At 35.8% G+C, this 15,427-nt stretch overlaps 1 protein-coding gene across 1 annotated transcript in view; it reads right to left on the bottom strand.

Annotated features, from left to right (window-relative positions):
* CHN1 (chimerin 1) overlaps window positions 1-15,427 on the bottom strand; it is a 223,361-nt gene that overhangs the window by 64,571 nt on the left and 143,363 nt on the right. Inside the window, exon 7 of the mRNA XM_037849301.1 lies at window positions 7,178-7,466. Within this exon, the coding sequence (XP_037705229.1) occupies window positions 7,178-7,466 (289 nt within the window). The remainder of the gene's footprint in view (window positions 1-7,177; window positions 7,467-15,427) is intronic.

The following is a 15,427-nucleotide window of genomic DNA, read 5'->3' on the forward strand; positions in this document are numbered from 1 at the left end:
GGGCAAGAGTAGGAGTACCTGTCTGTAATTTTCTGTTGAAAAAAAAAGAATTATAATGTTCAAGTTTGAGCATTTTTGATCGTAGTAATTTGAGGGAGGCCCAAGAAGGTTTAAAAGGACTAATTCATGAGACCACATAAAAACAATTAAGTCCTTATAACTTGAGTAAGTAAAGGCTTGGAGACCTGGCTATGACTTACTACTCTCTAAGAAGTCCAAATATTAGGGAAAAAAGAAATTTCTCCCAATAAAAGGTAAAATATGATAGACCAAAAAACATAAGATAAAAATGACAGAACAAAATCATTGAACATGAGTTCTAATATAAGGACTTACTAAAACTGTAGGGCTGATTCTTTGAGAGTGGCCTATGAAGTTAGCTTGTAAGCAACATGGCAAGACCGGAATTATTGTTTGATAGCTTCATCTTGCTTTGGATCCCAAAATGGTATTAACGTCTTAAACAAGCAAAGATGATTTCCGTTTCAAAAAGTTAAATGAATGGAGATCTGCCACCAGTGATCATTTCTTCACCAAAATAGCATGCTAAAGACTCTGAAATAGCAATAGGGAATTTTCTAATATTTCCCTTTCCCAATCCTCAAATGAGTTATTTAAGAGGTACTTTATTTGTTTAACTGGCCCATATTTAAAAATCCTCCAAAACTGCAGCTGGCCTGGAAAATTACAACTTGGTCTTCTGTTGGCCTGGTTCTTTGAAGCTGAGGAATTAATGTTTACCTCCCATCTTCTTCTTTCCATCTGCTTTCCCTAATGATTTTCAATTACTAATCCTTTCTGTGGGTGATAAGATATAAGGGCAAGATGAGATTCACATAGTTTCCTGGGCCTCATTTGAGTTTTCCTTAATCCTACACCAAGGCATTCTCTGACAGTCAGGAGCTAGGGGAGATGTCACTCCATCTTGGCTTCTTTGAAAATATCCTTAAAAAGGTGATTCTACCACTCCCTTTGTAAAATATTCATGTTCTAAACAGTTTTTCTGTACCTCAAATGCTTTATCTGTGGAATGAGGAACAGCCCTTTCCCATCATATATAGGATACTCCAAGGATTTGATTGAAACACATACATGAAAGAACTTTGAGGTCTTGGGGGAAAAAATACAGCGGTCTTCTTTACCTCACAAGGATATCTTCAGGATTTTGAGTTCTTAAGAAGAAAAATATAAAGTAGCAAATCAAGTTAAATTACTATACTTTTCTTTCTCAGTCTCAGAATTGATTTATGCTGGAGCCTTGGGATTGGACTGAATTCATAAAATAGACTTGATATTTTATTTACTCATGTGTTTATTTAGTCAGCCAATAACTATTTATGTAAGACTCAATTTGCTGAATCAGAAGTGAAGCAACACAGAAGGATTAAAGCCTTAAAACCAGAGTGGAATGTCAGAATTTCATTTTAATTCTTAATCCATGATTCTGAAAAATTAGTATTCTTGTCTACAAAAGTGTTTTCTGTGAGCTGCTGGGTTATTAGAGTAAAAAACTTAAATCGGAGCAAGTTCAGCTTAGTATTTATTAAATTCCTGTAATTCTATACATATGATATAGGCTGCCTGATTCTTGTTATCTAGATGCCTAAATGTTAACGAACTAAGGAAGAAATAATAGAAACCTTAACTGTAAGTTCTTTGAGGCAGGGCTTATATCTTGCACAGATTTTATCTCTTCTACGCCCTAGCCTGTTTCCTTATATACAGGAGGCATGCAAAAAAAAAAAAAAAAAAAAAAAAGCTGAATTAAACGCAATTAATTTTGATAGGAGATAAGCGTTATTTCATGGAGATTGAAGTGGAAATGGGGGTGATATTTCTATACTGCTCTTACCTTGCATACATCCAAGAAAACTTGAATAACAAGAAGAAATCGCCTACACAGATAGCTCCCAAAGGATTATTTGAAAATGAAGTGTGAAGATATTAAGGGCAAAGGAAGAAGAGAGTTTACCTAGCTGGAGTCAAAAAAATAGGTAGAATCAGAAGTCAGGGGAAATTTGAGATTTCATAGTGGACTCAACATGGAGGGCAGATTCAACATAAAAGCTCAATGACAAGCCTGGAAGCAGAAGGCTTTACTTGTTTTACATTCTGATGAAGCAGAGTTAAAATACTGCTCCATGCTGAAATGCAAATACCACAGGAAAGTAACACATTTTAGTACAATATTGGGCAAAGACACATGATTCCTGATTAGAGATAGAGGCAACACAGTATAATTAAAAAAGAAACTCCACTTTCTTGAGGAAGCAAGGAGATTTGATGTTATCTTGTGGACTTAAAGGGCAGTTCAAGCCTTGAAAAGATGGATCTTGAAGAGAGACTTGGACATGATGTCTCTAGCAAAGGCTGGTGGGTTAGTACTCAGACCTCTGAATGTGCATTTAGTTGGCAATCATTCTGATCCCAGAGAGCAAGAATACTTCAGGTAGCACTTTACATGTACAAGGAGAGCCATATTACATAATCTAATTAGTCCTAACAACCACCCGTGCAATGGTATCCATAACCCCCATTTTACAGATGAGTAAATTGGGCCCGGAGAGGTAAAGGGCGTGCTCAAGACCACACACACTAATATATACTGATCATGTGGACTTTTCTTTTTAAACTTTGCTTAATTTCTTAAAAAGAATGTTTACACAGGATATATACTACTACAAGGTCTATATGTAAACTTCTTCTTAAATTACTAAATTGGCTTTTTAATGCAAATCAGTGACCCTGTGCATATCTGGCAGTTCTCTAAGGGTTTGTTCACCTCTGAGACAACTGATCAAACAGGCTGTAGTGGAGACTTGGGCATGCAAATTTGACTGGGGGTAAATGGGTGTAGGAGGTGGATAAAGGCAGGGCCAGAAAGAAGAGGAGGTGCACAGCTTGGGAAGGAATGAGGAATGAGAAAAAAAGAGACGGACCAAAGGGTCATCAAGATACGAAATAAAGAAATCAACATTTTCTGAAAATTGCCTCATGCCACCACTTCCTCCTATACTGTAACCTTTATTCATCATTAAGTGTGGCCTTCCTATTGATTTCCACATTGAGATTATGTGACTACAGATACTGTACTATGCATACTTTTAAACAAGTAAAAACAAATATTTAAAATAGTTGCTTTGTGGGAGACTAAGCCAATTAGCAGACCAGGCTGTCCATGCCCCTTTGGTTATTACAGGGGACAAAGACTCCTATTATTTTATGGAGGAATCTAAACAATTCTGGTAGTTATGACAGTTTTGGGCAGGGCTCCAATTATATTTCAACTTCAAATTTCACAAGGCTTTTCAATATATATGGAATCTGGTGATCCCCAAAGAAGTCTTAAAAAATGGAATTTAAATGAAAAAGAATTCCTTAAAAATAAATTAATATGACAATACTTCAAGCATCACATTCATTTCAAACTTCCAGGGAAAGAAAGAAAAAAATACACACACACACACACACACACACACGCACACACATACAAATACACGCATAAATTATTTAGTTTGACAAAGTTCCATAAAACCAACACATTTATTTTGCACACCCCTGCCATCACGTGTCATCCTTATGTGTGAGATAGGTTTGGAGGTTAGACTATTAAATCCAAAAGTAAAGAGGTTCTGGCTAGATTGAGAGTTCTCACTCAAATTAGCATTTCTGAAATGCAAATTATATATTATATTTGATGGTTTATACTATTAACTGTTATATGGGACTCTTTCTAAAGTATGGCTTTAGGGTATTTAAAACATATTATTAAACAGAGTAAAATAATCATAAAAACTGTTGCATTCGGCCACTGTTCCAGTTTCTCTCAAAGTAAACATATTATATTCACTACTTGGAAAAAGAAACTATCCAAACACAGTTCCAAGATAAATAAAAAGAAGTAACTAATAAAAGTTGGGCTCTTGGCCCATCTGGACTGCCAAAGTTAAGCCTTTTTAGGAAAGAAGGAAGTCTGATTTCTCAACATTCTGCAAGTTCATGATTAAATGTCTCTCAAGATTTATCTATCTACCTATCTGTCTATTTTTAAGTTTCCAATTGATATTTCAAGCTGAGGAAACAATTTAAATAGTTAATGAGAAAAATGACATAGACATCATTTGGGAAAAAAAAGTTTCCCTTTAACAGTAGATCACCAGCTGTTCTAGGGACAGCTAAGAATCTTTAGGATACACCTCCTGTGCCAAAAACTACATGGCCATAAAACCATCCTGCCAACTTTCTACAAAGGCTCAGATGCACAAATTACATCCTGGGCTGTAAAACATACACTTGGAATTCTCATGTTAAATTTTAGAAGAAGGAAAGACCTTAAGACACCGTATGGCTAAAAATTTCCCAAAGTGAGCTTCATGAAACATTATTTTCCAAAATGTCTTAGAAATATGTGTGTGTGGGGTGGGGGTGGGGGAAGTGTGTGTAAGCAATTAAGTTTAGGAGTATTCTTAATGAGTAATAATACACATTAGGTCACTAAAAAAGCTGAAAAGGACAATAGAAAGAAAGCTAGGGACTTTTTAAATTTAACTTTTATCAAACTGATTTGAGCTCAGAACACTTTTTGTGGCAAATATAAAAATCCTGTGAAATACATATTTTGCAAACAAACAAACAAACAAACAAACAAAACAGCCCACCAAAAACCTCATCTTATATATGGAGAGACTGAAGTCCAGAGAGGCTACGTGATCTTTCCAAAGTCATACAATTAGCTGGTGGATAAGCTAAAAACCATTCTCACCTTCCAAGACCCTACTTTAGTGCTCTTTCTAGTACTGTGCCATCTCCCTCCTACAACACCTATCCTCCTTGAAGGATCTTGGAGAACATCTAGTCCAAAGCCCTCCTGTTAAAGTGCAGACTCAGAGATGTGAAGCAGTTTACCCAAGATAACACAGAAGGTCAATTCCTGTTCTAAAACTAGGACCTAGCTCTTAATTCCAATACTAGTGTCCTTTCCACAGCAGCATTCTAATTCCTGCAAAGCCAACACTTTTAGCCTCTGGAATGAAAGGAGTCATGGAGAAGAAGAGTTTCTAGCTATTTAGGACCCAGTAAAAATATTAAACCATGCCTGTGTCAACAGGTACTTGAAATCAATTAAATATGATTATCTTAACTTACAAATGTCATCCACTGTGACAGGGAATCAATGTTTCAAGCTGTTGAACAGGTCATCATCCCTGTCCTGTTGGATGACACCTGTAAATAAAATAAATCTATTTTTGAATGAGCAGATTTTAAGCCAGCTAGATTTAAGGTGCATGCAGTTTAAATCAAAGAGTAATTTTTAAGATGATTCATATATATGTAATGTTGGAGGGAGATATTCTCCAGTGCCAGCTATTTCACTGAAAGTAGGTACTGCTGGCCATTAGAACAAGAGAATTGAGATAATGCAAAATGTAATGTTGCCAAAATACACAAGGAATCATGTATTCTAGAGCTAAAGGGATCTTTATGGCATTATCTAACTCAGTCTTCAGCATCTGTGAATATTACTTCCACTTTCTAGAGGGGACAGTCAAGGCTCTGCGAAATTAAATGACTAGCCCTATGTCAAAGAGCTGTATGTCTGGTTCAAATCCCACTGATGTTGAAAAGTCTATATGGAACACATTAATAAAGGTTATCATCAGTTGATCAACTTTGAAAGACTCACACGCAAACATTGTAAAAGGTTTTACAAATGTTGACTTAGAATATTCTAGCACATCCAAATAAAATGTTTAAATACAAGCATTATTGAAAAATGCCATGAACAAAAAATCAACCAACAATGAGAAAATGGGAACTAGAGAAAGAAAAGAACAATATTAAGTACAGCATGCATTTAGGATTTCAAATTCTGGCTACTTCCAGAAAGAATTTGTGGCTTCTTACAAATATAAGCAAATGAAAAACCATTTCCTACAAATTTCTTTTTGGTCCACACTTTAAAATGTTGGTTTCTCTGGAGTCACAAAATGCAAATCTAAGTGAGATCTGCCAGAAACTAAAATTTGGGCTGGACAATGAACCTACCAAATTACTATGCTGTACCAAAATACTCCAAGGTGACTGGAAGTATTTTAGGATGATGCTCTGAGGTAATATAGCTGTTATATAACTTGTATTGAGTACTCAGCAGGTGACAAGAATTGCTTGAGTGTTTTCCATGCAATGTATCAGTTAATTCTCACAATTCGATTATTATCACCATTTTAAAAATAAGGGCATCAAAGCACAGAGAAATTAAGTAACTTGCCCAGCTGGTAAAAATGCAGAATTCGGACACACATGTATTTGGCGACAGAATCCAAGTTCAAAACCACTATACAATATTGCATTTTTAAAACTTAGCAACTGGAGATTCTTGAAAATATAAAAATGAATAAAAACAGTTCCAGTTAGAACACACAAACTCCCCGTACACACACACACACACACACACCCAACACCACACATATCAGGAAATTCTCTCACTCTTTTTCTCGGGAGTGGGGCAGTCTGGGAACAAATTTTAAAGTAAAATAATCTTAATGCCAAGAAAGTAAAACTTCCAACGTCAACCTTAAATATATCACAATTAAAATATGACAGAACTGAAAAACTTAAATTGTCTTTTTTAATTAAAGTAAATCTTCCTGATTCAATTACTTCTCAACAGTCCATACAGAGATAAATCTTCCTCCTACTCAAGATTGGCTGAATCCCAAAACAGTACAAATGCTGTATTTTAAAAATATATATAGCAGTTTGCTAAAGAACAGAAATATTTATAGTGAATTACCTTTAAGAGAAATACAAAAGTAATTTTGATAGATAATGCAACCCCCTCAGTTTCTTATGTAACAGTAACAATCTTTTCTTGACTATTAATTATGCTTCTGACCAAAACCCCTTTTTTACTAACAGCCATTTTTTCTGATACATTTGTAAAATTATGAAGCTGATAAAATAGGAAATAAATCTCGAGTAGGAAAAATACCTGACAAATCATAATCAAACAAGAATTAGGTATATGCAAAGTTTAGCACCATAGCAACTAGACATTAGAAAAAGTGCACATCCTTTTCAAAGCACTGTGGAGAAGTCCATCTCTTCTGGCAATATTGGCTTTCTTATTCAGGACCCCAAACAGAAAAAGATAAAGTGTGGCATCATGGTAGCTTACCCTTTTCTCTGATACCCCATCCTGGCCTGTAGAATCTCTCTCATCATGTGTTTCTTTCAGGACTGGCATATGTTTTTTGTATGCTGGCTCTCTGTTTAAGGTTGTGTATCCTATGTGCTCATAAATTGGGTTTATCGTCATCTTGGCAATGTATTCTGCTGCCTTGGTTTCAATATACAGAGTAATCAATCCATCAGTCACCAGATCGTGGATGGACTCAAAGCGTTTCTCCCCAACAAAGTGCTTTCCATCGTAGTAGAGCCTGAAGTTTCTGGTTTGACTTCCAAATCTGCCTCAATGAAATGGGAAAGATGTTTTAAAGAAAAGTAAGCAAGTGAATTCCTTCTGAAAAAAATTCAAAACTACTGGTTTGCGTGTGTGTCTTCTCTGTTTAAATAGTCTGTGGCTAATCTCTGTGAATTGCTTGGAAAATACAAAAATTACACTTTTGAACACAAAGAATGAACTAGCAATAACTAGGGATAATTAGCCAAAAGCATGTCTACCCAAGAAGGAAAAAAATTGTTCTTTTTTATCTTTTGAAGCTACTTCATTATTCCTGTAGGAAAAAACGGGGTAAAACAAACCTCATATCCTAGTAGAACACATTTTATATTCAACGGGTTGACTCCAAAATATGTGAAATTTCCATATTAACACCTCTTCAAGTTGATCAATAAAGATATTCAATGTACTTGAGACCTCAGCATTCATGTTATTTAATAGGAAAGCTCCATTGAGGGCTGACCTGAGTGTGATGCCAGCAATCATTTAAAGTAGCTTTTATTCCAGAACCTGAGCCAGGCAGGGCAGAAGGGCACAGAACACACTTTTGCTATTTCTGTCCACAGGCCAGGGGCTTGCTCTTCCCTTTTACACATTCTTCTGTGTCTGCTTGTTCAGTCTGGGCAAGAAATGTTTGCAAAATATAGGACATATAAGCCATAAACTATCGGACTCTAGAAATTCTGTTCTCAGTTTTGAGTCATGTTTTGGTGACATGATGCTTTAAAAACTAGAGAGAGAGTGGTTTACTTTTGTGATAATTTCAGCACTTTGCTTCCTGCAGCAAAACTCAGAAATGGATCCAAGGAGGCATAACTAGAGCATGAGTGTCCTTGCAAGAAGGTACAGGCAAGAGAGCACACTGACTTCAATGAAAACTGATGCCAAAAGACATCAAAGGCTTCCAATGTCAGTGTTGTGATCTTCTGAAAGTAGCCCCAGTGAACATCATCAAACACTAAAATCAGAAAGGATATAATCAATTTCATTCTTAGGAAGTGCATTTGCCACATGTTATAAATACATAGAACATAAATGAACTAAAGTACTAAAATAGCAAATTTTTGAGAAAGTGTTTTAAGTGGGATTGCAAAATGGTTACAAATCAGTATTATCCTGGTATAGGTTATATTTCAAGAGGATAGGAGTCAGAAACTTCCTTAAAATTTCCTTTCTTAATGTCTCCATAGAAAATAAAACAACAAAAATATGTATTTTAAAAGCCTGAGGTATCTGTTTCTGTGGTTCAAATTAGAGTTTACCATTATTTAGCTTAGAGCCCCAACAAACTATCCAGGCTGGTCCTTCTCCTAAAATAAAATTTATCCATGTTTTGCTTCTTTAAATGCAATCAAATTTTGATTTACACCCCTATGAATTATCAATATAATTCCACCCTCCCATTTGCACTGTCATCCAATGTTAAAGACATATATCTCGTAAGTAAATTTCTGCTGTAAGTCTAAAAATTAGGAAAGTAAAATTTCTATACCCTAGGTAAATATAAAAGGTTTTCTTTCAGTTTAATCTACTGCTTTCATTATATCCCACCTTGCTAACATATATTTTATGTTAACTACAAATAAACATGGAAAGATACATTATAATGATTTTATAAGGTTATGACAACAACAATACACAAACATAGTACTGTTTATCATTAAGTCCCTTTATATTTCAGTTATATTCAGAGGCATATCAAGGAAGAGAAAACTTTATTAAACCATTTTACTCCTGCCTGGGCTTATGGTTTTACAATGGGCATTTCTACAGTGGGTATGACACTTAAGAGACTATCCAAGCAATGGTGTTGGGCATTTGTCACTCAATTGTCTTCAGAAATTTGAGAAGCATGAGGAGCACAAGGTATGAAGAGAAGATGGCCAAACTGGCATCACCTGAGTTGGGAATGATTTGAAAGAGCAGAAGCCTAGGGTTGGACTTCCTAGCAAAGTTACAATGCAACTACTCTTAATCCATCCGAGAGGATTTCCTGATCTCTAAGGACCTGGGCAAAAGAGATTAAGCAAATTTGCCCTTTTCTCTTTCTCAGCTAAGTGACTTCAAGAGATCTTATCCATGATTTCCAATTCCTTCTCACCCTGCACTTCAGTGCTAGCCCTCTAGTCCCATCAAGTGTTTGGTCTTAAGAGAACTGACTAGGTAAGTAAAATAACTTATGTTTTCATTATAACTTAACTTCAAGGGGATTGAATTCATGTTCGGGGACATGTTATATGTGTTGATGTACAGCCATGAATGTGAATAATTATTGTAAACTATATTTTACAACTTTTTTCTGGCTTTCTTATATAAATTTTCTATTTGGTCAATGATTTAATCATATAATTTAATGAATCTGTTAATTCCTTTTTTCAAATATTTATGCTTTAGATATAGCTAAAAGATAATTAATTTTCCACATATTTGGTAGTCTCGTAATAAAAAAGCACAGAGAGGAAGACTTCCGCTGAAGATGGTGGAGGAGGGAGCTCCAAGATGCAATCCTTCCACCAAAATGGCTGTTGAACAGGCAGGAACTGTCTGAGACAATTGTTCCGGGGTTTTGGAGGCCAGAAGAACACTGTACAGCATCTAGTGAACTGCAGGAAGAAGAGACTGATAAACTACGGTGGAGAACAGTGAATGCTCTCTCCACACCTATCCCTCATTCTCAAAGCGGGCTACTTTGGGGTTCAGTCCCTTGCTTGAGCACTGCAGACAGAAAGGGATATAAAAATCCTATTCCCCAAGAACAGAGGTGAACATGGCTGATCACCGATCATGGCTTCTGATTTGTGAAGATGGATCGCTGGGTCCCAACTCTAGGCTACTATATTAACCCACCCAGGACAAAGGTGGTGCAGCCATCGTTTCAACCTCAACCCTAAAAGAGGCAAAGGCGGTGGAGATTTAAAGATGCAGGAACTTTCCTCAAGGAGGTGGGGAGCAGTTAGCTGAAGGGCTGCATTTGCTAGGCATGCCAAGAAAGCACAGCTTTGGGAAGTTGTCAAAGAGGCACTTGGTGTTCTTCTTGATCCCTTCCCCAGGGCACTTTGGAGCCAGTCTGCTCCCCTTTTGTGGGTCCTGGCCTGGTTTTGGCTGGGAAATACTGACCTGGGAAAGTCCTCTCCAGAGTGACCCTCCTCCCAGAATTAGACCTCCAGGCAAAAGCAGCTAGACACAATGAAAGGACTGTAAAAACTATTGAGGAAACACAAAAGAAAGAACAGATCAAGATTCCTGGAGAAGGAACAAAGGAAAGGAAGCTTTCTCCTGGAGGTGAAAAATTGTATAATAAGTGCAATCTTAAAATCTGTACTGCATATCAAGGGCAAGAAGCACGTGAAGAAGAGCTAAAAAATCTGATCAGGTAAACATGGGCTATTTTAAGGTCTAGAATAAGTTGAACACAGCATCATAGAAGACACTTAACATAATGCCAATCAACAATAAAACCCTAGGCAAGAAAGAGAAACTAACCTTGAGAGTAAATTCATCAAGATAATTAGATGTCAAGACATAAGCAAAAAAATTACAAGTCATAAAAGAAACAAGAAGATATGGCCCAGTCAAGGGAACAAATGGAAGCTTCAGAGGAGACACAGAATTTGGAACAACTAATCAAAGATGTTCACAAACAAATCTCCAAAATCAATTCAAGGAGATGAAGGAAAATATGGCTACAGAATTAAAGGATATTAAAAAGACAATCTGTGAGCACAAAGAAGAACTTGAAAGTATAAAAAGAAACATAACAGAAATTATGGGGATGAAAAGCATAATAGAAGAGATACACTAGAGGCATACAACAGCAGATTTGAACAGGCAGGAGAATCAGCGAACTAGAGGACAGGACAATTGAAACTGTACAGACAGAACAGATAGAGAAAAGAATGGAAAAAATTGAGCAGGGTCTCAGGGATCTGAATAGCAGCATGAAGCACACAAACATACACATTATATATGTCCCAGAAGGAGAAGAGAAGGGAAAAGGGGCAGAAAGAATATTTGAAGAAATAATGGCCAAAAATTTCCCAACTCTTACGAAGACATAAATATACATGTCCAAGAAACACAATGTACTCCAAACAGAATAAATCCTCATAGATCTACTCCAAGAAACATATTAATCAAAATTTCAAATGCAAAATATAGAGAATTTTGAGAGCAAGAGAAAAGCTATTTGTCACATACAAGGGCTCCGTAAGAACTAAGTACTCATCAGAAACTAAGTTTTTCATCAGAAACCATGGAGGCAAGAAGGAGAAAAACTGCCAGCCCCAAACTCTTTATCTGGCAAAACTGTCCTTCAAAAATGCGAGACAGTTTAAAATATTCACAGATCAACAGAAACTGTGAGTGTTCATCAACAAGAGACCTGCCCTACAGGAAGTAGTAAAGAAAGTTCTGTAGGCTAAAAGAAAAAGAGAAGAAGAAGCTTGGAGGAGAGTGTAGAAACGAAGACTATCAGTAGGGGTAATTAAAGGGTAAAAAGAGAGACAAAAGAAGATATGAAATTAAAAATCCAAAGGATGAAATGGTTGAAATATAGCCTTTCAGTAATAACATTAAATGTTAATGGATTACACTCCCCAGTCATAAGACAAGATGGGCAGAATGGATAAAAAAGCATGATCCAACTATATGCTGTTTAGAAGAGACTCACCTTAGAATGAAAGACACAAATAGGTTGAAAGCGAAAGGTTATAGAAAGCTATTCCATGCAAATAGTAACCAAAAAAGATCTGTGGTAGCTATTGGACAAAATAGATTTTAAACGCAAAACTGTTAAAAGAGACAAAGAAGGAAACTATATATTAACAAAAGGGACAATCCACCAAGAAGAAATAACAATCATAAATATTAATGCACCCAATCAGGGTGCCCCAAAATGCAAGAGCAAACACTGGCAGAACTGAGGGGACAAATAGACATCTCTACAATAACAGTTGGAGATTTCAATGCACCATCTCATTGACAGATAAAACATCAACACAAAGGATCAACAATGAAACAGAGAACTTGAATAACATGATAAATGAACTGGACCTAACAGACATATACAGGACATTGCACTCTAAAACAGCACTATCTACATTCTTCTCAAGTACATATACATCAGTCTCCAGAATAGACCAAATCTCGGGTCACAAAACAAGTCTCAATAAATTTAAAAAGAATGAAATTATACAAAGCACTTTCTCTGACCACAGTGGAATGAAGCTGGCAATCAATAATAGGTGGAGATATGGGAAACTCACAAATATAGGTTAAACAACATACTGTTAAACAAAGCAGTAAATAACTTGAGACAAGTGAAATTGAGAACATAGCATATCAAAACTTACGGGATGCAGTGAAGGCAGCACTAAGAGGGAAATTTATAACCCTAAGTGCTTACATTAAAAAAAAAAAAAAAAGAAAGAGCTAAAATTAAAGACCTAACCGCATACCTAGAGGAACTAGAAAAAGAACAGCAACTAGTCCCAAAGCAGGTAGAAGGAAAGAAATAACAAAGATTAGAGCAGAAATAAATGAAATTGAGAATTAAAAAATAGAGAAAATAACAATAATCAAAGTGGTTCCTTGAGAAGATCAATAAAATTGACAAACCCTTAGCTAGACTGACAAAGAAAAAAAGAGAGAAGATGCAAATAATTAAAATCAGAGATGAGAGAGGGAACATTACTACTGTCCTCACAGAAATAACAAGGATCATAAGAGGATACTATGAACAACTGTATGCCAACAAAATAGACAATTAGATAAAATGGACAAATTCCTAGAAACACACGAAACTCTACACTGACACTAGAAATAATAGAAGACCTCAACAGATGAAGTACAAGTAAAGACACTGAATCAGTCAGCAAAAAGCTCCCAACAAAGAAAAACCCAGGACCAGATGGCTTTACAGGCGAATTACACCAATCATTCCAAGAATTCATACCAATCTTGCTCAAACTCTTCCAAAAAATTGAAGGAGGGAAAAACCACCTAACTCACTCTATGGGGCCAATATCACCCTAACACCAATGCCAAATAAAGATACTATAATAAAAGAAAATTACAGACCAATTTATCTTATGAATATGGATGCAAAAATTCTCAACAAAATAATTTCAAATTTAATCCAACAGTAAATTAAGAGAATTATACACCATAATTGAGTTTTATTGCAGGTATGCAAGGGTAGTACAACACAAGAAAAGCAATTATGTAATACACCACATAGACAAAAGAAAGGGGAAAAACCACAAACCACATGATCATCTCCAATGACGCAGAAAAGGCATTTGAAAAATCCAGCATCCTTTCTTGATGATAACACTTCAAAAATAAGAACAGAAGGAAACTTTCTAAACATAATAAAGGACACATATGAAAAACCCACAGCAAACACCTTACTCAATGGTGAAAGACTGAAAGCTTTCCCTCTAAGATCTGAAACAAGGCAAGGATGCCCACTGTGACCACTGCTGAATATTCAACAGTGTGCTAGAAGCTGTAGTCATAGCAATTAAACAAGAAAAAGAAACAAAAAGCAATCAAATTGTAAAAGAAGTAGTAAAACTTTCACTATTAGCAGATAACACAATCCTATATACAGAAAGTCCTGAAAAATATACAACAATGCTACTAGAGCTAATAAATGAGTTCAGCAAAGTGGTGGGATACAAGATCTATATGCAAAAATCAGTAGTGTGTCTGTACACTAGTAATGATCAACCTGAGGAGGAAAACAAGAAAAAAATTCCATGTACAATAGCAAATAAAGAATCAAATATCTAGGAATAAATTTAACGAAGGATCTAAACAACCTGTACACAGAAAACTACAAAACATTGCTAAAAGAAATCAAAGAAGACCTAAATAAATGGAAGTACATTCCATTTTCATGGATTGGAAGAACAAATATTGTTAAGATGCCAATTTTCCCAAAGTTGATTTACAGATGCAACACAATTCCAATCAAAATTCCAACAGCCTACATTGCAGAAATGGAAAAGCCAAGTATCAAACTTATTTGAAAGGGTAAGAGGCCCTGAATAGACAAAAACATATTGAAGAATGAAGTTGGAGGATTATGCTTTCGGACTTTAAAGCATATTATAAAGCTACAGTGGTCAAAATAGCATGCTACTGGCATAAAGATAGCTATATTGACCAATGGAATTGAACTGAGAATTCATAAATAGACCCTTACATCTATGGCAATTGATTTTTGACAAGGTAGCTAAGTCCATTTAACTGGAAAAGAACAGTCTCTTCAACAAATGGTGTTGGGAGAACTAGATATCCACATGCAAAAGAATGAAAGAAGACCCTCATCTCACATGATACACAAAAATTAACTCAAAATGGATCAAAGACCTAAATGTAAGAACCAGGACTATAAAACTCCTAAAAGAAAAAGTAGGGAAGCACCTTCAACATCTTGCTGTAGGCAATGGTTTTGCAGACTTTATGTCCAAAGCACAAGTAAGGAAAGAAAAAAATACATAAATGGGACCTCTTCAAAACTAAAAACTTTTGAGTAACAAAGACTGCCAAGAGAGTGAAAAGACAACCTACTCAATGGGAGAAAGTATTTGGAAACCACATATCCGATAAGGGTCTAATATCCAGAATGGAAAGAAATCCTGCAGCTCAACAATAAAAAGACAAACAACCCAATTTTAAAATGGGCAAAATACATGAATAGACATTTCTTCAAAGAGGACATACAAATGGCTAAAAAGCACAAGAAAGATGCTCAACATCACTGGCTATTAGGGAAATGCACATCAAAACCACAATGAGAAATCATTTCACACCTACTAGAATGGCCAATTTAAAAAAACAAAACAGAGAATTACAAATGTTGGAGAGAATGTAGAGAAGTAAGAATATTATTCACTGTTGGTGGGAATGTACAATGGTACGGCCGTTGTGGAATAGTTTGGTGGTTCCTCAGGAAGT

Source organism: Choloepus didactylus, chromosome 9 (genome assembly GCF_015220235.1).
Source record: "Choloepus didactylus isolate mChoDid1 chromosome 9, mChoDid1.pri, whole genome shotgun sequence".
Classification (NCBI taxonomy): domain Eukaryota; kingdom Metazoa; phylum Chordata; class Mammalia; order Pilosa; family Megalonychidae; genus Choloepus; species Choloepus didactylus.